The 24,370-nt window shown below is 43.4% G+C and overlaps 1 protein-coding gene across 1 annotated transcript in view; it reads right to left on the reverse strand.

The window, feature by feature from the left end:
* LOC132886518 (dynein axonemal heavy chain 5-like) overlaps window positions 1-24,161 on the reverse strand; it is a 310,505-nt gene extending 286,344 nt beyond the window's left edge. Inside the window, exon 1 of the mRNA XM_060921229.1 lies at window positions 23,877-24,161. Coding sequence (XP_060777212.1) covers window positions 23,877-23,975 — 99 coding nt within the window. The 5' untranslated portion in view covers window positions 23,976-24,161. The remainder of the gene's footprint in view (window positions 1-23,876) is intronic.
* Between the last annotated feature and the right edge of the window lie 209 nt (window positions 24,162-24,370).

Consider the following 24,370-nt stretch of genomic DNA (forward strand, 5'->3'; position numbering starts at 1 on the left):
ATGTTACCACATGTGTAAAACATTCCCACATGTGATTCACATAAAATTGGCCCAAAACCACGTTTCCCATGTGCAAATAACATGTTTCCCATGTGCAAAACACATTTTCCACATATTTCACATGTGAGAAATCACATGTTAAAGTCACATGTGCAAAAGTCACATGTGATCACATGTGAAAAATCACATGTGAAGTTCATGTGGTTTTTCTGTAATGGTTGCTGCTGGCTCAGCAGGAAAATTGCCAGGCGTTCCAGCACGTGCTCATGTTGGTGGGGTCCTCGACCGTAACAGCTTGTCTACTGCCATTCCTGACTGGAGAAGCCCAGCTTGCCACCCAACAGCTCCTCGTTGACAATAGGCTCCACTATGCCAACTTGAAGTGAGCCATCTTCCAGCGTGGCGGCTGCACCCCAGAACAACACCGTCAGCGCTTACACATGTTGACACTGGAGGAGGTCGGCCAGCCATTCGCTTTCGGCCAACAGCTCCAGGATGCCTGCCAGCGGTGGCTGACAGCAGAAGACCGCAACACCGAAGGAATTATCAATGGGGTGGCACTGGAGCAGTTCATCGCACGATTGCCAGAAGGGACAGCAGAGTGGGTCCAGTGCCACCACCCAGTATTGCTGGATCATGCAATCGAGTTAGCAGAGAACCATTTGGTGGCAGTTCCAGTGGCAGGTGGACATCCTGCCTCTTCTCTCTCTCTCTCTCTCTCTCTCTCTCTCTGTTTCTCTCTCATTCCCCCTCTCCATCTCCCTCTACCCCCCCTTCTCATCCCCGCACCACAAAACGAGGGCTGACCCTCCTGCAGTCGGCTCGCCAAGCCCGTGGTGTCTCCCTCCCTCCCTCTCCTTCTGCATCTGTGCCTTCTCCCCCCCAGGGGAGTGATTCCCATAACACCGGTAAAAAAGCGAAGACTGGGCCAGTATGCTGCCACTGCGGGGTGCCTAGGCATTTTCAGGGCCAGTGCCCAGCGATGGAGGTGGGGGCTGTGGTCCAGATCCCTGACACACCAGAGATTGCCCTCAATCAGACCAGAGCGTATCGCATATCAGTGAGTATTCAAGGGGATACATATCATGTGCCTCAATACTGCGCCTCACCCACCCACTAATTCTGGGGAGATTGGCCAAGGTTTAAAGGTTTAATGGCATGTGTAGTAGTGGAAAGATCCTGTAGTAACATGTCACGGGGGGGGATTCCAGTATGGCACTGTCTGGGGAAGCCATCTCAGACCCGTCCACGTCAGCACCGCATCAGAGCGATACAAAGAGATGGAAGTGGCCTGCCCCTCCTCTCTCTCTCTCTCTCTCTCTCTCTCAGGAATTCCCTCGAGGATTTCCCTTTAGAACAAACACGAGACAAGACACTCTGCATCATGCTTTTGACCAAATGAGAGTAGTCGACAGTCAGACCCACCAGCCAACTCTCCTTCCTGTCCTTCGTAATTATTAAAGACAGGTTATATCGAGTGATGCAGCACACTCTGACCCATGAGCAAATAACCCAGTTGCTCATCCCAAAGAACCATGGGGAATTTGTATTCCATGTGGCTCACTTTAACCCAAACACTTAGGTCAGGACAAGACACGAGCCCGAATAATGGCCCGGTTCTGTTGGCCAGGGATGTCCATAGGTGGTGTGCGGCATGCCGTGAATGCCAGCTGGTGAATACAGTGGCCACTCCAAAAGTGCCCTTGAGCCCTCTTCCCCTGATCGAGACCCCCTTCGAAAGAATTGGTATGGATCTCATCAGACCATTAGAATAGTTGTCATGAGGATATCGCTTTATTTTAGTCCTAGTGGACTATGCAACGCAATACCCAGAAGCAGTCCCACTGTGTAACCTTTCCACACGCAATGTGGCAGAGGCACTGTTTAAAATTATCTCCCGAGTCAGGATTCCCAAAGAAATCCTGACTGACCATGGCACTACATTCATGTCATGCACACTTCACAAACTTTATGAGTTACTGGGGGTTAAATCCATCTGCATCAGCATTTACCACCCACAAACAGACGGCTTAGTCAAAGAGTTTAACCAAACTCTTAAAAACTTAATTTGTAGATTTGTAAGGTGAGACGCACGTAATTGGGATAAATGTTTCAAGCCCCTGTTATTCGCAGTATGAGAGGTCCCGCAAGCCTCTGCAGGGTTCTTCCCATTTGAATTATTATATGTGCATAAGCCTCACAGCTCACCCTCCTAGAACTGCCACCTTATTGTGGTGGAGGGGTTTGTGTGCTTGAATGATCCTAGGAGCTATGTTGTCGGGGGCATTATGCCCCTGTTAGGGTTTCCCAAGGCAGACAGGTCCTAGGTGACAGGCCAGACCAAGAGCAGTTCACCAAAAAACCCCTATGGAGAAAAAATCCAGGACCGTGACGTCGCCCGGTAGGACGCAGCCGGGGCCCCACCCTGGAGCCAGGCCCGGGGTTGGGGCTCGTATGCGAGCGCTTGGTGGCCGGGCCTTTGCCCATGGGGCCCGGCCGGGCTCAGCCCGAAGAGGTGACGTGGGCCCGACCTCCTGTGGGTTCACCACCCACAGAGGTAGCAGTAGGGGTTTGGTGCAGTGTGGATTGGGTGGCAGTCGAAGGCAGGGGCCTCGACGACCTGATCCCCGGACACAGCGGCTGGCTGTTGGGACATGGAATGTCACTTCGCTGGGGGGGAAGGAGCCTGAGCTTGTGCGGGAGGTTGAGAGGTACCGGCTAGAGATAGTCGGGCTCACCTCCACGCACAGCTTGGGCTCTGGAACCCAGCTCCTCGAGAGGGGCTGGACTTTCCACTTCTCTGGAGTCGCCCGTGGTGAGCGGCGGCGGGCTGGTGTGGGCTTCCTTATAGCTCCCCAGCTCAGCCGCCATGTGTTGGAGTTTACCCCAGTGAACGAGAGGGTCGCCTCTCTGCGCCTTCGGATTGGGGAGAGGGCTCTTGCTGTTGTTTGTGCCTACGGGCCAAATAGCAGTATAGAGTATCCGGCCTTCTTGGAGTCCCTGGGAGAGGTACTGAGGGGTGCTCAGACTGGGGACTCCATTGTGCTACTGGGGGACTTCAATGCTCACATGGGCGACGACAGTGACACCTGGAGGGGCGTGGTTGGGAGGAACGGCCTCCCCGATCTGAACCCGAGTGGTGTTTTGTTATTGGACTTCTGTGCTAGTCACAGTTTGTCCATAACGAACACCATGTTCGAGCATAGGGGTGTCCATAAGTGCACGTGGCACCAGGACACCTTAGGTCGGAGGTCGATGATCGACTTTGTAGTCGTGTCATCTGATCTCCGACCCTATGTCTTGGACACTCGGGTGAAGAGAGGGGCTGAGTTGTCAACTGATCACCACCTGGTGGTGAGTTGGATCCGCTGGCGGAGGAGGAAGCTGGACAGACCTGGCAGGCCCAAACATATGGTGAGGGTCTGCTGGGAACGTCTGGCCGAGCACTCTGTTGGGGAGGTCTTTAACTCCCACCTCCGGGAGAGCTTTTCCCAGCTTCCGAGGGAGGCGGGGGACATTGAGTCTGAGTGGACCATGTTCTCTACCTCCATTGTGGATGCAGCTGTTTGGAGCTGTGGCCGCAAGGTCTCCGGTGCCTGTCGTGGCGGCAATCCCCGAACCCGGTGGTGGACACCGGAAGTAAGGGATGCCGTCAAGCTGAAGAAGGAGTCCTATCGGGCCATGTTGACCTCCGGGACTCCTGAGGCAGCCGACGGGTATCGGCAGGCCAGGCGTGCTGCAGCTCAGGCAGTTGCAGAGGCAAAAACTCGGAACTGGGAGGAGTTCGGGGAGGCCATGGAGAAGGACTATCGGTCGGCCTCGAAGAAATTCTGGCAAACCGTCCGGCGCCTCAGGAGGGGGAAGCAGTACTCTGCCAACACTGTTTACAGTGCGGGTGGGGAGCTGTTGACCTCGACTGGGGACATTGTCGGGCGGTGGAAGGAATACTTTGAGGATCTCCTCAATCCCACCGTCATGTCTTCCACTGAGGAGACTGAGGCTGATGACTCAGAGGTGGACTCGTCCATTACCCAAGCCGAAGTCACTGAGGTGGTTTGCAAGCTCCTCGGTGGCAAGGCACCGGGGGTGGATGAGATCCGCCCTGAGTATCTCAAGTCTCTGGATGTTGTGGGGCTGTCTTGGTTGACACGCCTCTGCAACATCGCGTGGCGGTCGGGGACAGTGCCTCTGGAGTGGCAGACTGGGGTGGTGGTCCCTCTTTTTAAGAAAGGGGACCGGAGAGTGTGCTCCAATTATAGGGGAATCACACTTCTCAGCCTCCCAGGGAAAGTTTACTCCAGGGTACTGGAGAGGAGAATTCGACCAATAGTCGAACCTCGGATCCAGGAGGAACAATGCGGTTTTCGTCCTGGTCGCGGAACACTGGACCAGCTCTATACCCTTCATAGGGTGCTCGAGGGTTCATGGGAGTTTGCCCAACCAGTCCACATGTGCTTTGTGGATCTGGAGAAGGCATTCGACCGTGTCCCCCATGGTATTCTGTGGGGGGTGCTTCGGGAGTATGGGGTTCGGGGCTCTTTGCTAAGGGCTGTCCGGTCCCTGTACGAATGGAGCAGGAGTCTGGTTCGCATTGCCGGCAGTAAGTCAGACCTGTTCCCAGTGCATGTTGGACTCCGTCAGGGCTGCCCTTTGTCACCGGTTCTGTTCATAATTTTTATGGACAGAATTTCTAGGCGCAGCCAGGGGCCGGAAGGAATCCTGTTTGGGAACCACAGGATTTCATCTCTGCTTTTTGCGGATGATGTTGTCCTGTTGGCTTCTTCAAACCAGGACCTTCAGCATGCACTGGGGCAGTTTGCAGTCGAGTGTGAAGCGGCTGGGATGAGAATCAGCACCTCCAAGTCCGAGGCCATGGTTCTCGACCGGAAAAGGGTGGCTTGCCCTCTCCAGGTTGGTGGAGAAGTCCTGCCTCAAGTGGAGGAGTTTAAGTATCTCGGGATCTTGTTCACGAGTGAGGGAAGGATGGAGCGTGAGATCGACAGGCGGATCGGTGCAGCCTCCGCAGTGATGCGATCGCTTTACCGGTCCGTCATGGTGAAGAAGGAGCTGAGCCAAAAGGCGAAGCTCTCAATTTACCGGTCGATCTACGTTCCGACTCTCACCTATGGTCATGAGCTTTGGGTAATGACAGAAAGAACAAGATCGCAGATACAAGCGGCTGAAATGAGTTTCCTTCGCAGGGTGGCTGGGCGCTCCCTTAGAGATAGGGTGAGAAGCACGGTCACTCGGGAGGAGCTCGGAGTAGAGCCGCTGCTCCTCCACATCGAGAGGAACCAGCTGAGGTGGCTCGGGCATCTTTTTCGGATGCCTCCTGGACGCCTCCCTGGGGAGGTGTTCCAGGCATGTCCCCCCGGGAGGAGGCCCCGGGGAAGACCCAGGACACGCTGGAGGGACTATGTCTCTCGGCTGGCCTGGGAACGCCTCGGTGTTCTTCCCGAGGAGCTGGCCGAGGTGTCTGGGGAAAGGGAAGTTTGGGCTTCCATGCTTAGACTGCTGCCTCCGCGACCCGGTCCTGGATAAGCGGAAGAAGACGAGACGAGACGAGAAGCCTCACAGCATTTTGGATGTGCTGCGGTAAAATTGGGAGGACAGACCTTCAAACAGTAAAAATGAAATTCACTCGGACACTTAATCCAGGATAATTTGTGGCAGGCGCAAGAATGTCAAGCCCAGCTGTACAACAGAGGTGCGCCTTAGAGAATTCACACTGGGAGATAAAGTGTTCATATTATTGCCCACTTCGAGCTCAAAATTACTCACTAAGTCGAAAGGGCCCTTTGAGGTCACACGGCGAATTGGGGACATCAACTATGAGGTGAGGCACAGATAGGGGTGGGGCGCTACAGATATACCACTTCAACCAACAAAAACCTTGGTACAAGGGGGTCCCCCGTGGTGTTTGTATTGGTAGTTCCAGAGAGGGTGGAGCTGGGGACAGAAGTAAAAACAAAAGTAACCAATTGGGCCACTCCCTGTGGAGACCACCTCTCACCGGCCCAACTCACGGAGGTTGCCAATTAGTAAGTGGAGTTTTCCGATGTGTTCTCGCTCCTTACCAGCCACACTCACCTCATAGAACACCACACTGAGATGCCCTCAGGGGTGGTCGCTGCCCATACCATTTGCCTGAACACAAGAAAGGGATGGTTCGGGAAGAACTCAAGGCCATCAAAATGGGAATAATAGAGGAGTCTCACAGTGATTGGAGCAGCCCAGTGGTGTTGGTCCCCAAGACCAAGGGGTCGGTCCAGTTCTGTGTGGACTATAGAAAAGTCAACACGGTGTCTCAATTCGACATGTACCCAATGCCTCGCATTGATGAGCTGCTCAATCGCTTAGGCACTGCTCACTTTTATTTGACACTGGATTTGACAAAGGGATATGGGGAGATTCCCTTGACTCCTTTATCCCGAGAAAAAAAACAGCTTTTTCCACACTGTTTTGCTTCTACCAATTCATCACTCTTCCTTCAGGTTATTCAGCACTCCTGCAATGTTCCAGTGGCTCAGGGACAAAATCTTCCATCCACATGCTGCCTATGCCCCTGCCTACCTAAACAACATCAGTGCATATAGCAATGATTGGCCATGCCATCTAGAACATCTTAGAGCTATCCTAGAATCAGTGAGGCATGCAGGCCTCATAGCTAACCCAAAGAAGTGTGCAATTGGTCAGGTGGAAGTACAGTATCTCAGTTTCCACTTGTGTCATGGGCTGGTGCATCCCCAAATTGACAAGACTGCAGCGATTGCAGCCTGCCCAAGGCCCAAGACCAAAAAGGGAGTGAGACAGTTCCTGGGGTTGGCTGGCTACAATTGTAGGTTCATACCTAACCATTCGGATGTCACCAGTCGATTGACTGATCTCACTAAAAAGGGAGCACCAGATCCAGGCCAGTGGATGGAACAATGCCAACAGGCCTTCACCCAAGTAAAAGCTGCACTGTGTGTGTGTGTGGGGGGGGGGGGGCACTTTTACACTCCCCTGACTTCTCTCTCCCTTTTATATTGCAGATGGACACATCAGACAGAGGGCTGGGGGCCGTTCTGTCTCAGGAGGTGGAGGAGGGAAGAACGTCCAATGCAAGCTCTCAATGCAAGAAAGTAAGTACAGCAACATTCAGAAGGAGTGCCTAGCCATCAAATGGGTAGTCCTCACCCTCTGGTACTACCTGCTGGGGCGCTCTTTTACCCTCTATTCGAATCACACCCCACTCCAGTGGCTCCACCACCTGAAAGATGCCAATGTGTGGATCACCCATTGGTATCTCGCCCTCCAACCTTTCAAATTCGAGGTGGTCCACAGGCTGGGGGCGTGGATTTATTGCATTTCAGAAAATATAGCAACTTTTCTGGAAATGGGGTTTGTACATCCCTTCATGGCAATGGTATTCCCTAATGGCAGTGGCCTCTTTCAGCAGGAGAATGCACCCTGCCACACTGCAAAAATTGTTCAGGAATTGTTTGAGAAACATGACAAACTGTTCAAGGTCTTGACTTGGCCTCCAAATTCCCCAGATCTCAATCTGATCGAGCATCTTTGGGATCTGCTGGACAAATATGTCCCATCCATGGAGGCCCTACATCGCAACTTACAGGACTTAAAGGATCTGCTGCTAATGCCTTGGTGACAGATACAACAGTACAACTTCAGAGGTCTTGTGGAGTCCAGGACTTGATGGGTCAGAGCTGTTTTGGTGGCACAAGGGATTCTCCACAATATTAGACAGGTGGTTTTAATGTTATGGCTGATTACTGTCTGTCTCTAAATATGCAAAGTATGCTGCAGTGCTAGACTACACAGTGTCATCCATAAATATTAATGCAATTCAAACATCCATATTTTGTAGTGGTTCTGGATCTGGAACTGAAATGGACTGTTACCAGTGACATAATATATCTAACATTTTATGATGACACAAAGGTTAATTAAACAAAATAGAAGGTATTTGTCACAGAGGGGAACTGTCAGGGCCTTCTAGGCCTTCAGAAAAGGCCCAAACATATCAGCATTTCAAATGTTCTATTTAATTTCTTTCATTCTTTAATTTCTTTCAGAATTTCATTGGTAATTATTCTTTTCTAATTTTAAATTGGCCTCATTTTCTATCAAGTTTGCTTCAGAAATGAAAAGGTTACTGTCCTGAAAACATTAAAATAGTTATGCAATGAGATTTTTTTTGTTTGTTGTCTCCAGGCAGAGAAAGGTTTCAAGCTGGCTCACTCACTGGTTCGGACTTCACTGCCAGGACAGAAGACCATGGCAGCGTATGTTTATGTAGGAAGTGACAGATGAATTAACCAATCAGATTTTGATTTATAGTGGGAGGGACCAAAAAATTATTGCCCTCAGCCTTCTTGAAGGCCAACGCGAGCTTAAAGTGCATATCCTGGACCAATTTTTTTTTTTTTTAATATGAAAGAATGTCCCTTTACACACTCATCCAGAACTGTAATTTTCCACAAGGCCATCTGTCTACAGCAGAAAAAAATAAAATAACAAAACACATCTGGAAAAATCCCAAGGGAGTCTGGAGCAAGATTCGTGACGTCACCTGCAGAAGCGACAGCAGGCTGAGAGAGCTTGCACAGTTTCAGTGCACAGCCTGTGTAGACCAAGTTTAGCAACTAGCGATTTTGCATTGAAATATGGAATTGTCACCTGAGCGCAATGTGGGAAACGATGAGTACTAATCCCATCAAGACTGGTGTTGCTACACCCTCCTACGATACATCTGTTAACCATTTTAATAATTACGTGATAACGTCAAAGGGCGGCACGGTGGTGTAGTGGTTAGCGCTGTCGCCTCACAGCAAGAAGGTCCGAGTTCGAGCCCCATGGCAAACGAGGGCCTTTCTGTGCGGAATTTGCATGTTCTCCCCATGTCCGTGTGGGTTTCCTCCGGGTGCTCCGGTTTCCCCCACAGTCCAAAGACATGCAGGTTAGGTTAACTGGTGACTCTAAATTGACCGTAGGTGTGAATGTGAGTGTGAATGGTTGTCTGTGTCTATGTGTCAGCCCTGTGGTGACCTGGCGACTTGTCCAGGGTGTACCCCGCCTTTCGCCCGTAGTCAGCTGGGATAGGCTCCAGCTTGCCTGCGACCCTGTAGAACAGGATGAAGCGGTTAGAGATAATGAGAATGAATGAGACGTTGAAGAAATTTGCAGAAAACCACCAGGTCGTTTTCTCATAAACAAACCAGCGCTGACTTAGGATTCAGAGGGAGGCATCCCGCATGTGACGTCACGAAAATCAATGTTCCCGGGAAATCCAAATGCCAAGTTTTTTCAGAGGCGGACCAATTCACCTCAAATGGCTTGATTTCAGCTGAATTTTTCTGGTATTGCGCAAGGTAAAAAAATTGCACAAAATGCAAAATGTGACAGATATTTGACCAAAGTTTAATATAAAATAGGAGAATTACATTGATCTTCCTCCTGAATTTACCTGTGATATGCACTTTAACCGCAAGTCAGAGAGCAAGAAGCACAGGCTAATGACTGAGAAACTAAGATTTCTATCTCCAGACTCTTCTTCTCTGCACATGTAGCAATGTCACAATTTCATATGAATAAAGGTTGGGTTTTTTTTGTGAACTTCCCCAAATCACTCTATTATAAAATATGTTAATTTGTTGGGTTCCATTCATGGTTCCACTATTGTTTCTGATGGGGCGTTAATTAACGTAACACACCTGTGGATATTATCATGCTTGGGAAGTCTGGAAAGGGGTAAGCTGGCTTCGTGAATCCTGCATGAACAATATTCATTAATACAGTATATTTTTTATCCCCCCCCAAGATGTTTATTTCTTGATGTAAGAATGTTTTGACACACATCCACTGTTTGTATTGGATCAAATATGCAAATTAGCATCATAAAATTCCATGTGAAAAGTCAAGTGTTTATCTGAGTAGCCATTTGGCTGGGTGCTAACCAGGGCTTTGAACCGGTTCAAGGAACGAAAACGAAAACTGGGAACTTTTTCTATTTCACATGGAACAGAAACGAAACCAGAAACTTTATTATTTTTTATGTTCCGGAACAGAAACGCTTATTAAAAATAATGGTAACCGGTTAATACCGGTTTTTATTTCGTTCCTCAAAGTTTCTGTAGCCTACAAATAAAAAAGTCATTCTTCTCCTGCGCAAGTTTCTATGACCCGCTGGGGTTCACTTCCTGTGTGACGTTCGCTGACTGAATGGAGAGAGCGGGAGGGTGGACTACTATCACGTCTCCACATCTTAAATAAGAGGTAAATATTGCAGTCTATCGTTATTCAAAAACATTAATTTCAAACACGATATCAATATATTTGTCCACGTTAATGAGAGGCTCGCGAACATTAAATGACGTTAACCTCTGTTAGCCTATCAATGCATAGGGCCTGACTAGCCTTTGGTAACACACTAAACGAATTATCTTTCATTTTTGGCACTTTTTCTGTTTGTGTAGATGGCAAGACATACTGAGAATCCAAATCACCAACATTTGAAATAATAATTGTTTTGAATTATTTCTTGTCTTATGTAATGAAGGTTGTAATAGAATTAGCCTACATTTGGCTTAAGCTGGATGAGACTGAGACATAATTTTATAGCCATTTGTTAAACAGCTGACAGGGAACGTAATTAACCATTCCGGGAACGAATTTTTTTTGTTCTAACCGGTTCGGGAACGTCTATTTAATGGTGGAACCCAAAACCGGAAACGTTAAAATTCCGTTTCTGTTCGGAACGAACCAATAGGAAAAAAATTCTGGTTCAAAGCCCTGGTGCTAACTGGTGTATTATGTTGTAAGGATGCCAGAATTCTTTCCCCTGTCTCCGTGTGTTGATAGTTCATTGTTTTCCAGGTATGTTTGCCTGAATATGTTAAGATAAGTCTGAAGATCTGTCAAATATTTCACTCATTACTGTATAGTTTATTTCATTTATTGTACATTGTAAACTGTTTCATCTCACATGGTGTAATGTAGCCAGCCTACTGAACAGTATGTAGCTTACAATATGGTTTTTTTTTTTTTGTTTTTTTGTGCTTGGGACATCAGAATTCTTTCCCCTGTCTCAGTGTGTTGATAGCCCGTGAGGAAAACACCCTCAGCTAGCAGGCTAGCAAGCATCTTATTTAAACAGATGGATTTTTACAGCAAAGTTTGTTAAAGTGGCTCCTTACTTACTTTGAAGAAAGCCTAGACAAGTTTAGAAGCTTAATAACAACATAGCTTGAGTAAAATATAATTATGGTTTATTAAAGTAGAGGTGTCAAGACACCACATTTTGGCCCAAATCTGTGTTTTTTTTCTTTCTTTTTGGTCCAGAATGACTAGAATTGAGGTTTTCTCAGGCCACCAAAAAGATATGCTATTGCTATCACATAGATACAGTGGGGCAAAAAAGTATTTAGTCAGCCACCATTTGTGCAAGTTCTCCCACTTAAAAAGATGAGAGAGGCCTGTAATTTTCATCATAGGTACACTTCAACTATGAGAGACAGAATGGGGGGGAAAGAATCCAGGAAATCACATTGTAGGATTTTTAATGAATTAATTGGTAAATTCCTCGGTAAAATAGGTATTTGGTCACCTAAAAACAAGCAAGATTTCTGGCTCTCACAAACCTGTAACAACTTCTTTAATAGGCTCCTCTGTCCTCCACTCGTTACCTGGATTAATGGCACCTGTTTGAACTCGTTATCAGCATAAAAGACACCTGTCCACAACCTCAAACAGTCACACTCCAAACTCCACTATGGCCAAGACCAAAGAGCTGTCAAAGGACACCAGAAACAAAATTGTAGACCTGCACCAGGCTGGGAAGACTGAATCTCCAATAGGTAAGCAGCTTGGTGTGAAGAAGTCAACTGTGGGAGCAATTATTAGAAAATGGAAGACATACAAGACCACTGATAATCTCCCTCAATCTGGGGCTCCACGCAAGATCTCCCCCTGTGGGGTCAAAATGATCACAAGAACGGTGAGCAAAAATCCCAGAACCACACGGGGGGACCTAGTGAATGACCTGCAGAGAGCTGGGACCAAAGTAACAAAGGCTACCATCAGTAACACACTATGCCGCCAGGGACTCAAATCCTGCAGTGCCAGATGTGTCCCCCTGCTTAAGCCAGTACATGTCCAGGCCTGTTTGAAGTTTGCTAGAGAGCATTTGGATGATCCAGAAGAGGATTGGGAGAATGTCATATGGTCAGATGAAACCAAAATAGAACTTTTGGTAAAAACTCAACTTGTGTTTGGAGGAGAAAGAATGCTGAGTTGCAGCCAAAGAACACCATACCTACTGTGAAGCATGGGGGTGGAAACATCATGCTTTGGGGCTGTTTTTCTGCAAAGGGACCAGGACGACTGATCCATGTAAAGGAAAGAATGAATGGGGCCATGTATCCTGAGATTTTGAGTGAAAACCTCGTTCTATCAGCAAGGGCATTGAAGATGAAACGTGGCTGGGTCTTTCAGCATGACAATGATCCCAAACACACCGCCTGGGCAACGAAGGAGTGGCTTCATAAGAAGCATTTCAAGGTCCTGGAGTGGCCTAGCCAGTCTCCAGATCTCAACCCCATAGAAAATCTTTGGAGGGAGTTGAAAGTGCGTGTTGCCCAGCGACAGCCCCAAAACATCACTGCTCTAGAGGAGATCTGCATGGAGGAATGGGCCAAAATACCAGCAACAGTGTGTGAAAACCTTGTGAAGACTTACAGAAAACGTTTGACCTCTGTCATTGCCAACAAAGGGTATATAACAAAGTATTGAGATGAACTTTTGTTATTGACCAAATACTTATTTTCCACCATAATTTGCAAATAAATTCTTTAAAAATCAGACAATGTGATTTTCTGGATTTTTTTTTTTCTCATTTTGTCATAGTTGAGATATACCTATGATAAAAATTACAGGCCTCTCATCTTTTTAAGTGGGAGAACTTGCACAATTGGTGACTGACTAAATACTTTTTTGCCCCACTGTACTTAAATGTAAATGGTCTGGCATTAGCAAAAGCAAATAATGTTTGTGGGCGGCATGGTGGTGTAGTGGTTAGCACTGTCGCCTCACAGCAAGAAGTTTCTGGGTTTGAGCCCAGTGGCCGACGGGGGCCTTTCTGTGTGGAGTTTGCATGTTCTCCCTGTGTCTGCGTGGGTTTCCTCCGGGTGCTCCGGTTTCCCCCACAGTCCAAAGACATGCAGGTTAGGCTAATTGTTGGCTCTAAATTGACTGTACTGTAGGTGTGAATGGAGGTTGGTCTCTATGTGTTAGCCCTGCAATGACTTAGTGACTTGTCCAGGGTGTACTCCACCTCTCGCCCATAGTCAGCTGGGATAGGCTCCAGCTTGCCCATGACCCTGCACAAGATAAGCGGTTACGGATCATGGAAAAAAATGGAAATAATGTTTGTGTCCTCATCCAGTGCTGCAAACAACTCACCATAATTAACGTCTGTTTTTCAGACAACTATTTTGCATGATGCGTTTGGTGATGATGAGCAGTGAGTTTCCTGATGCCTTGCATGAAATCCTGTTTCATGAAAATCGGTTTCAAAAATGTGTAAGTACTACCCTCTAGTGGCCTCCAACATCATGTTCATGAATCTGATTTTCTGAATGAACATTTAGAGATGTGATTCGTGCTGGGTTCAAATCCCAGGACTGCCAGAGCCCCTGTAGGCCTCTTTAACAAAGTCCTTAACCCCCCCTGAGCTGATTTTGGTTCCAGATTTACCTTTCTTATTCCTTTCACTGCAGCCACTGAAAAACTCATGAGTTACTGAATCTTGTCGAGTTTCACGACTGCAGTGCCTTTTAGTCATAGTAACTCTTAAAAACTTTGAAATAATTTATCAACATTGAAACTAATAAAGCACATGTTTAAATGTTCAGGTTTTGCTGACAACTGCCCTCATTTATCAAGCTGTGTATGAAGGGATTTATTCATAAATCGTTTGTAGGAGCGTTGACGCAAGAAATTTGGCGTTCATGAAAATCCTGTTCAGAAAACATGTTTGTGTCCTAATCATGCTTCATTTTGTGTAAGAACACTAACCAACATAAACCTCAACTTGACCGACTTTAGATCATATACTGTAATTTGCATGGATGACTACACTTTTACATCTGGAATATACTGTTGAGTTAATACTGACTTATTTTTATTATATTTATAGCATTTAGTAGACGTCCTTATCCAGACTGACTTCCAGACGGCTACAGCACAATCAGGTGTACCAGTCACTGTCGAGTATCTGTATCCTACATCATATGAGTTTGCTTGTATATCATGAAGAGTAATGGAAATTATGGAACTATGTTGGATCTAAAATCCCTGAAAAAAATTGTGGAAATCGATCAATCGAGTCCAAAGTTATGACTAATTATGCAATCCAAATTTATCATAAATGTGATATAATGATGTTGCACTTGCTATTTATTGATATTTTAAATGCAAAAAAATGCTTAAATGAATTGCAAATATTCGTAAAATTCATGTTTTTTTCTTTTATCACTTATTTTTTTCATGTTCATTGAGTAAATGTGTCACACAGTATTATATAAAAAAATGTAAAAATGAAATCATGTGTCGAGTGTCATTTTGCATGATTAGATATTTTCTGACAAAAACTAGTCTTTCTTAAAGACTAAAGTGTAAGATATATCATCAAAATGTAATTTATAAGCAAGCATATGATGTCTCTGTTGTGTATGATTCAGTAGTTATCCGATTGTTTACAAATACGAGGTCTTGTTACCTGATCCTGAGGCCATTATTAAAAAATGTTCTGTTTCCGGTCCACCAGCCGGGTGAGTGCCGTCTGTGCGGGTGAAATTTTTTTTTTTAACGCCAGTTTTTCGACATTTTTTTTTGGGTTCATAAATCTAAAATCGAACTTGACATTTACGCATTCCCAGGGCTTTCCACTAAGGCTCATACTAGCCAGCCATGACAAATAAGCAGCCAGCCGGGGGGGAGTAAACACAAAATAAACTCCTGTGCACGCAGTTCCCAGGATTAAGTGTATTTTCCACAGACCATTTATTTATTCACTTTACTCAAATACAAAATAAAATGGCAGTAAATCTTCTTTCTTTTCTTGCGTATTGCATCATGAGGCATTCCTGGCTTGTAAATCTCTTATTTTCGGTGCATGACACATTCACGCAGCTTAGCATGCTATGAATTAACAACAACAACGGTCTGCAGTGGGGCTTAGCCCACTTAGCACACTACTGCCTCCGCCGAGTGCACGCGCACACCGCATGTCGGGGCGCGGATGAGTTACTCTCCCCTGATCAACGGTTCAGTTTGACATTATTGTCAGTCCGTTAGATAAACATTTAATTTTATTAAAATTGAAAATTAATATTTAGAGCCTGTGGGCTACAAAAATAATAGTCATTAAAGTAGCCGGCTGGACTTAATCGTGTGGCCGGCAGCCGGCGCTTGTGGAAAGCCCTGTCGAATCAGCTCTGCGCATGCGCCGTGCGGCACAAAAAATGGCAGCCACCATGAAGGAAGGAGATCCGGAGTTTTCAAACATTTGCTTAAGTGTGAAATCGCAAAATGGTATTCTAGCGAACAACAAAATAGTAAAGATTCAGAAAAACAAATCATTCAGTGATCATTTTAATAGTGTAATTTCATCCGAACTCGGCCTAACGGTCGATTTAGAACTACAAAAATCCGTGTGTCGGACATTTTAAGTACCTTTGTAAAAGTTTTGCAAATGTTGCAGTCAGCATTTAAAATGCTAACTTAAAGATTTTGTACAAGTTTCAGTTGATTTAACTGTCATATTTTATTAAATGTGTCTGCTTTTGTAATAAAAAAGTACTGAAAGAAAAAGCAAACACAGCATTGCGATTTCTTATCCATCCATATATAATAAAAAAAAAAAAATCCCTCCCTCCCAACTGAAATTATTTTTGCCCACCCGGTGGACAGGAAACGGATTTTTTTTTGAGGATGGCCTGAACCCATGTAATTTTGCCTAAAAAATCTGTAGTGTCCATAGGCCTGGTACTAAATCATAGAATGGATGCCATGTTTGATAATTATTGGTATGTTGCTATTTGTTGTTGGATACTTTCATCAAACATAAGCACTCAACAGGGCGGCACGGTCGCCTCACAGCAAGAAGGTCCAGGTTCGAGCCCTGTGGCCGGCGAGGGCCTTTCTATGTGGAGTTTGCATGTTCTCCCCGTGTCCGCGTGGGTTTCCTCCGGGTGCTCCAGTTTCCCCCACAGTCCAAAGACATGCAGGTTAGGTTAACTGGTGACTCTAAATTGACCGTAGGTGTGAATGTGAGTGTGAATGGTTGTCTGTGTCTATGTGTCAGCCCTGTGATGATCTGGCAACTTGTCCAGGGTGTACCCCGCCTTTTGCCCGTAGTCAGCTGGGATAGGCTCCAGCTTGCCTGCAACCCTGTAGAACAGGATAAAGCGGCTAGAGATAATGAGATGAGATAAGTAAACAAATTTTATATATGTGCAAATACAATGAAGGAACAGTCATGGTACGAGAGTCAAATTAATGAAAATTATTTAACATGAGAGCAAACAAAGAATAAATTTTAACATTTTGAGTCATATGATTAGCACTGTAGTGCTGCCTGTTTTTAGTCTCCAATGCGAGTTGTCAAATCTCACATCAGTCAATATAAATAATTTTTTTTTTGTTATAAAATCAGTAAAAATAACATAGGCTGCTTGTAGTGTCCGTAGGTCCAAAGCTTCACTGATCTTGTTCCCATTATTTAACATCAGTAGTAAACATACATTCTGTATTTACAATGCCTTATCTCACATCCACCTACATAAAGATATGTAAATAAGTTATTTTTATCACTGAATAATTCCTGTATGAATGATGTATTTTGTGCACATATGGGGTATTATTATGTACAGAACTACAGCACTTCCTACAAGTCATGCCTTTACCTTTCAGCTTGATCCAGAAATGTGTAATCTAAAAAATGAATTTTAATTTAAATACTGAGTAATTTACTTAATACTAAATCATAGGCTGGGAATGTAATTTCACGTACGTTCATGAATGTAATTTCATTATGTTAGACCTAAGAAATACATAATGACATTTTGATATGGATTGATAAGCATTTATTTCACATGTTCTGTTTTAAAGTTTATGAATAAAGGTTATTTTACACTAAATATTGTATATAATCATTGGCATTTATTGATAAATAAAACTTCATTATGAGTATGTAGTGTCTGTAGGCCCTCAATACATGGCTCCATATACATGTTTGTTTGGTTTTTTTAAATGTAGGTCCGAATAAGAAAAAAAAAATTTCAGTACCACATTCCCAATATATTTGGCAGCAAAAATAATCACTTTACTTCTTGAAACTGCTTAATCAAATTTTGACCATTTTTGCAACACAATGCGTACACCTGATTGTGCTGTAGCCGAGAAGTGTTTTGGAGTTTCCATCAAAAACACATCCTCATACAGTTCACAAGATCGGGGACTAGGAGCACCATCGAGAACATTTTGTGAAAATCAGCTGCTTTGTATTAATGGTATTAATTTAAAAAATGTAGAATAGCAAAAGTGAGCCAACACAAACCCATAAATTAAGACAAATAAAATGAATCATGAAATGATGTCAAACGAAATGGTGCCATAGAAACGGAGAATGCACCAGGATGGATGTGTAGTTGTCCGATATTTCCAAAGTGTGTTTTTTTTTTTTTTTTTTTTGGGGGGGGGGGTTCAGTTAATCAGTTAAAATCACTGGAAAGAGAAGAAAGAAGAAAAAATATAATGACAGAATTTTCTTCTGGAATCTTCCTGAAATCTGGATGTGACATGGAATATTCCATGTATTTCCTTTCTAACAGGAGTGAATGTGACTAAAATGTACATTTTTAATGATGTATAATGGACAACTCTTGGGAAAAGGAGATTTCAAGCATGAGATAAGAATGTATTTGCATATTAATGCCAAAATAATAATGCAATTTTGGAAGTAGTATATTTACATCATTATATTTCAAGTTAAAGTGGAGTTGTTGATGCTGTTTATTAATTATTATATTTACCTGAAATGTGTGTGATTTAAATAATATTGGCTGGCTTTTTTAGTGGTATATCAGATATATTCCCTTCAGCTAGCATGATATTGAATGAGTCAAAGATGAGTAACTGAATGGAATATATACCACAAAAAAAGTCATTATTATTATTATTATACATACACATTCAGTGGAACAATTATAGATTTTACAAAAAGTTAAGAACAGGGACCCATAAGTTTTGTGGGCGGCACGGTGGTGTAGTGGTTAGCGCTGTCGCCTCACAGCAAGAAGGTTCTGGGTTCGAACCCAGCGGCCGGCGAGGGCCTTTCTGTGTGGAGTTTGCATGTTCTCCCTGTGTCTGCATGGGTTTCCTCCGGGTGCTCTGGTTTACCCCACAGTTCAAAGACATGCAGTTAGGTTAATATGGGACGGCCTTGAGCGAGGCACCTAACTCCCAACTGTGCCCTGGGCGCTGTTAGCATGGCTGCCCACTGCTCTGGGTATGTGTGTGTGCTCATTGTGCATGTGTGTGTTCACTGCTTCAGATGGGTTAAATGCAGAGAGGAAATTTCACAAGTGTGTGATGAATAAAGTTGTGCTTTCTTTCTTCTTTTTCTTTCCTTACCAATATTGAATGCTGATTCTGATCGAATGTAACTGAATGTTCTGTCAATCCAATGTACATGTACAAAGTCAAAGTTCTAACAATAAAAATGGTACAAGTCCAAAAAGCCTGAACAACAACCCAACTGATATACAAGTGATATACATATTGACAGTTCAAGTTCAAAGTTACTTTTGGTAGTAGTTCATTGTTACATTGTAGTTGTTGAAAACAAAAGGGCTTTGCTAAGTGAAGTCCACGAGTGAAGTCCTCTTGTAAAAGTCTCCGTCACTTTTCCTCACCTCCAGGTAGAACTTTGACAATATTTCCGCTATTGCTCTCTTTTCCAGTTTATCGATGTCCGTTGGTATGTTTTTCTCTTGTAAATATGTGTGAAGACTATCCAGTGAAGTTTTGGTAGCCTTTCGTGTGTTCAGCGCATCTTTCTCTTTCAAAATATATCTTCCGCTTTTAATGAAGCAAACCTCACAGCCATATTTGTATACAAACTGTCACAGTCACTCGCTAGCACAGATGTTTTACGTCTCTGACATGTCTCTTTTCCAGTTTTTCCATATATTTAATGCGGAAGATTAACTGCGTGAAGACTATCCAGTGAAGTTTTGGTAGCCTTTCGAGTGTTCAGCACATCTTTCTCTTTCAAAATTCTCTCTAAATCTTCCACTTTTAATGAAGCAAACCTTGTGACCATGTTTGTGTACAAACTGTCAGCCACTCACGAGTGCGGAATCTTTTTTCCATAATTTTACATCTCCGATGTCTCTTTTCCAGTTTTTTGATATCCGTTGGTATGTTTTTCTCTTGGGCAATTCCATGTAAATGTCAACCTCACCATGCAAAAATAAAGCAACATGTAATACATCAAAACCACTCCCAGAGATATCACCTAGGCCTGTATTTTACAGATGTGAATAAGTTGAACCAATTTGTAACCAACTTAATGTCACTGTCAGTCTTTCTTTCTTATAATGTAAACCCCAAGCTAAAATCAACTTTGATCATGTACAATTCTATATTATTGCCACAAGCCACAGAAATGTATGCTAAAATCCACAAAACAGCAAAACAATAGCCATCCTAAATATTATTTAAGAACTTTGATAGTTTTAGCTGATATTTAGAGAGTTTTTCAAAAGGTTATGGTGGTTAAATTGCTGATTTTCTAAACATATGCCATATCTATTTCAGACGCGTCACATCCATAACGGAATTTCGTCACATCCATAACGCTGACTTTTCCTTCTGAAACTCTGCATGAAATACAAAATATTTTAAACAAAGATTTTTTAATATTCACCTTGGACCCCTCTATCAAATGGACATCTCCATTTCGACATTAGGTTTACAATTTCACAGAGTTTGATAAAAATGTACAGTCACCCAAGAAAAGTGATACTTTTTCTGTCACATCCATAACGCATCTTTTATTGGCATTTTCTGGCATGCCCTAGATGTACTATGGGAATTGTTCTTGTTCTATCACTTCTCTAGTATGGTACAGCCTTAAAATATGCAACACCTGTTTAAATACTGGGAGACAATAAAACATGCACTGGGTCATTTGTTGCCATTTTGAGTTCAAGTGTCACGTCCATAACGCTGGAATTGCTCTCTTGTAAATATGTGTGAAGAATATATAATGAAGTTTTGGTAGACTTTCGGGTGTTCAATGCATCTTTGGTTTCAGTTTATTTATTGAGTGCTTAAACCTAGCACTGGATCTTCTCTCTTTCCTGGCCAACAAATAAATGATTGTGCGCATGCACAGCAGAAAAGTTTTGTCACGGGATCTTCGTGTCAGCTCCAACGTGTGACATTGAGTTGTCTTGACAACGTGCAATATTATAACAATATTGCACGTTCATTCTCCATTGGGTACAGTGGCGTAATACATGGAGGATAAGCGATATAATAACAATATTGCATGCTATCAATAAATCTACTCGAAGGGAATAGAATACATGTTTTTTTTCCATGGAAAAAATGGCCCGTTTGAATAATAATGTTTGTTATTTTTGAAGGACGCTTTACCAGTGATTAAAAGGTATTTTATGCAGGTATTACAAAAACTCTTAAACATCTTTTAAAAGAAAAAAGGTTCACCCCAGAGTCCATCTCAACACCAAACAGAAGTACAAGGAATGCACTGGGCATTCATGTAGAAAATCATGTGGAATGTACTCGTCAATGATTATACGTTACATGATGCTGCTTGTCCTGCATGCTAAGTTAACCATTTTGTGAGGTACATGAGCTGCTTATTTGGCTAGGCAGAGGTCTCCATTTTAGAAGGCGTTAATAAAATGTTTTTGCTAATATGTAAACAAAGCTACATATTTTATAGGCAATAATAGGATGGAATGAACCAGAATTAGAACAGATGAACCAGGGCCACAGAGCTTTTGAACACTTGGTGGTTTGCTTCCATCTACTGCTCTGCCTTACACACTACATCTTCAGCTCCAACAAAAGATCATACTGCATTACAGGGTCTCTCGATTGCTTTGGCCCAAAACTCAAATGATAAATAATATTCTTAAAACACCATGTGAAAGCCTCCGACACCACTGGCCACTTGTCCACAACAGTTTTGAAGTTTTCATTCTTTGAAGCAAATTTCACATCTGTTAGCACATCTGTGTACATGAGTAAGTACAATTGTCTACAGTTAGCACTATTATCAAATGCACACTGGATATCTTGCTGATCAAAACTGGTGTGATGGTTCACAGTGAAACAGTCACTCAATCGAAAAACAGAAATTAATTATTTTAGTGTGTAAGTCATCACATGCATAATTGTCCGTTCACATGTGAAAATCTGTCAGGCATACTGTATATTCCATAGACACTACTGTTCAAAAGTTTGGGGTCACCCAGACAATTTTGTGTTTTCCATGAAAAGTCACACTTTTATTTGCCACCATAAGTTGTAAAATGAATAGAAAATATAGTCAAGGCATTTTTCTGGCCATTTTGAGCATTTAATCGACCCCACAAATGTGATGCTCCAGAAACTCAATCTGCTCAAAGGAAGGTCAGTTTTATAGCTTCTCTAAAGAGCTAAACTGTTTTCAGCTGTGCTAACATGATTGTACAAGGGTTTTCTACTCATCCATTAGCCTTCTGAGGCAATGAGCAAACACATTGTACCATTAGAACACTGGAGTGATAGTTGCTGGAAATGGGCCTCTATACACCTATGGAGATATTGCACCAAAAACCAGACATTTGCAGCTAGAATAGTCATTTACCACATTAGCAATTTATAGAGTGGATTTCTGATTAGTTTAAAGTGATCTTCACCGAAAAGAACAGTGCTTTTCTTTCAAAAATAAGGAAATTTCAAAGTGACCCTAAACTTTTGAACGGTAGTGTATGACATATATTGCCATCATACCTGTCAACCCTCCCGTTTTTCCCGGGAAATCCCTTATTTTGACTTATTTCCCGCTGTCTTCCCGTTTTTTTATTTTCCCGAAAATATCCCGTATTTTCACAATATAAAAAAGTCGGTAGGTCCAGAATTCATGACGCGCCTCTGACAGGCGTTTACAGCAGGAAGTCGGGCCATGAATTCACGTCCCCGCCCTCTCAGGCATCAGTAATTACAGAACTACGTCCGGAGGCGAGGCTGAACAAGTGATTAGGTCCAGTGTTGCCAGATTGGGCGGTTTCCCACCCAAGTTGGGCGGTTTCAAGTGCATTTTGGCGGGTTTTGAACATATTTTGGGCTGGAAAACGTCAGCAGTATCTGGCAACACTGATTAGGTCTGAGGTGAAGATGGCGATGCTAATAGCTAAGAAAAACATTAGCCTCTCTTTTTTTGATGATTTCAACAAGTGCGTGGCTGGAATGTTCCCAGACTCTTCCATCGCAAAGAAATTTTCCATGGGGAAAACGAAAGCCTCCCAAATAATCAAAGGTAAGCTACACATGTTTACATTAAGTATGTCCTGGCTAAGACCTCATAAATAGCCTAGTGTAAACTAATTGGTGTATTAACTGTTTTATCCACTCATTGTCTATTTTATTTTCTATCTGAAACTTACCCATTTTAAATCACTCTTGGTTTAATATCTTATATTACTCTTTATCTCTTTATTACTCTATCTATCTATCTATCTATCTATCTATCTATCTATCTATCTATCTATCTATCTATCTATCTAGTGTTCCGAGGCCATGACTATGGTAAAACCATAATAAATTGCAATGGAATTGAATTTATTGACTGGTTATATAATGACCTTTCTTATTTTAACATAAGATATGTATTTTAGCCCTTAATTTGGGAAATAACTGGTACCACTGTAAGCAAATAAAAATAAATGTATAGTTTATTCACAAATGCACTCTATAAACCATAAGCATATTGAGTTTGGGTCTTGGCTATCACCAACATGCACCAGAGTACAGGAAATCACAAATACTAGATAGAAAATTGCCCCCCATTCAACTACACACCCACTTTTGGTGAAGGGTATGACTTTCCGAAATTTTCCCTTATTTTGAGTTAAAAATCTGGGAAATATCCCTTTTTTTCAAACCTCAAAGTTGACAGGTATGATTGCCATACATTCACCAAAAATAACGTTATCACCAATTTTTTTTTCATGGTAAATAGAGCTATCACAGGGCTACAATAAACAACCAAGTTTATTTAGTCAAGCCTTTTGATATTGAAGATAATAAGTGTTAAATGGGATTTTTAGCTTGCATACCCTGATTGTAAAACAACCCTTTAGTTTAGTATCATGCACTAATGCACTAAATGCATGCACTAAATAGGGGTACAGTAGGAGTACATTTCTGTCCCCCAAGGTACAGTGTACACTAATGTACCCCCTAGGGCTCATTATTGGACCTTTTAGAGCCAAAAAGGTACATATATGGTCCCAAGCAGTATATAAAAGGTACAAATAAGTACCTTAGAGGGTCCTGCTCCAGTGACAAGCTGTTATACCCCATAGGTACAATCAGGTACTTTTATTTTCTGAGAGTGTGCTATTTAGTTTTTGTATTGATCTTGTGCAATGCGGAAATGTTCCCTCTGGGATTAATAAAGTTTCTTTCTTTCTTAAGGTGTCGATAATTGTAGCCGCCGCTCTGTGTCTCGTCAGGACGCGTCCCGGATGTAAAAGACTATCTGAAGTTAAAGAGCAGTAAAATCCTCTCACCTGTAAGTCCCGGATGTTTTCTCCGGTAGTCACCGGTTGAGTCCCTCGCCGGTCTGTTCTCACAGAGCAAACATCGGATGCCATCTTCTCTCGCTGCATACTCGACTAAGTTTTAAGTCCTTAATCCACTCAAACTTCGTCTTTACTTGACTCGAACTCCTCATTCAGACTAAGAACTACTTGAACCCCTCGGGGACCCTGAGGAACCCGCAGCCGCTCACACTCAGCAAGAGACAAGAATTCATAGAGTGCGGCGCGAGCGCTTATTTTGTTATTTTGTTTTTTTTTCTTTCGGGCTCGAGCTCAAAATGTTGTTGGTGGTTGCCATAGATATGCAGTGCACGCGCCGGGTCTCTCTCTCTCTCTCTCTCTCTCTCTCTCTCACACACACACACACACACACACAGTCTAGGGGTGGGCGATACTGGGAATTTGGGTATCGATCCGATACCAAGTAAATACAGGGCTAGTACCGCCGATACCGATACTTTTTA

Source organism: Neoarius graeffei, chromosome 5 (assembly GCF_027579695.1).
Source record: "Neoarius graeffei isolate fNeoGra1 chromosome 5, fNeoGra1.pri, whole genome shotgun sequence".
Taxonomy (NCBI): domain Eukaryota; kingdom Metazoa; phylum Chordata; class Actinopteri; order Siluriformes; family Ariidae; genus Neoarius; species Neoarius graeffei.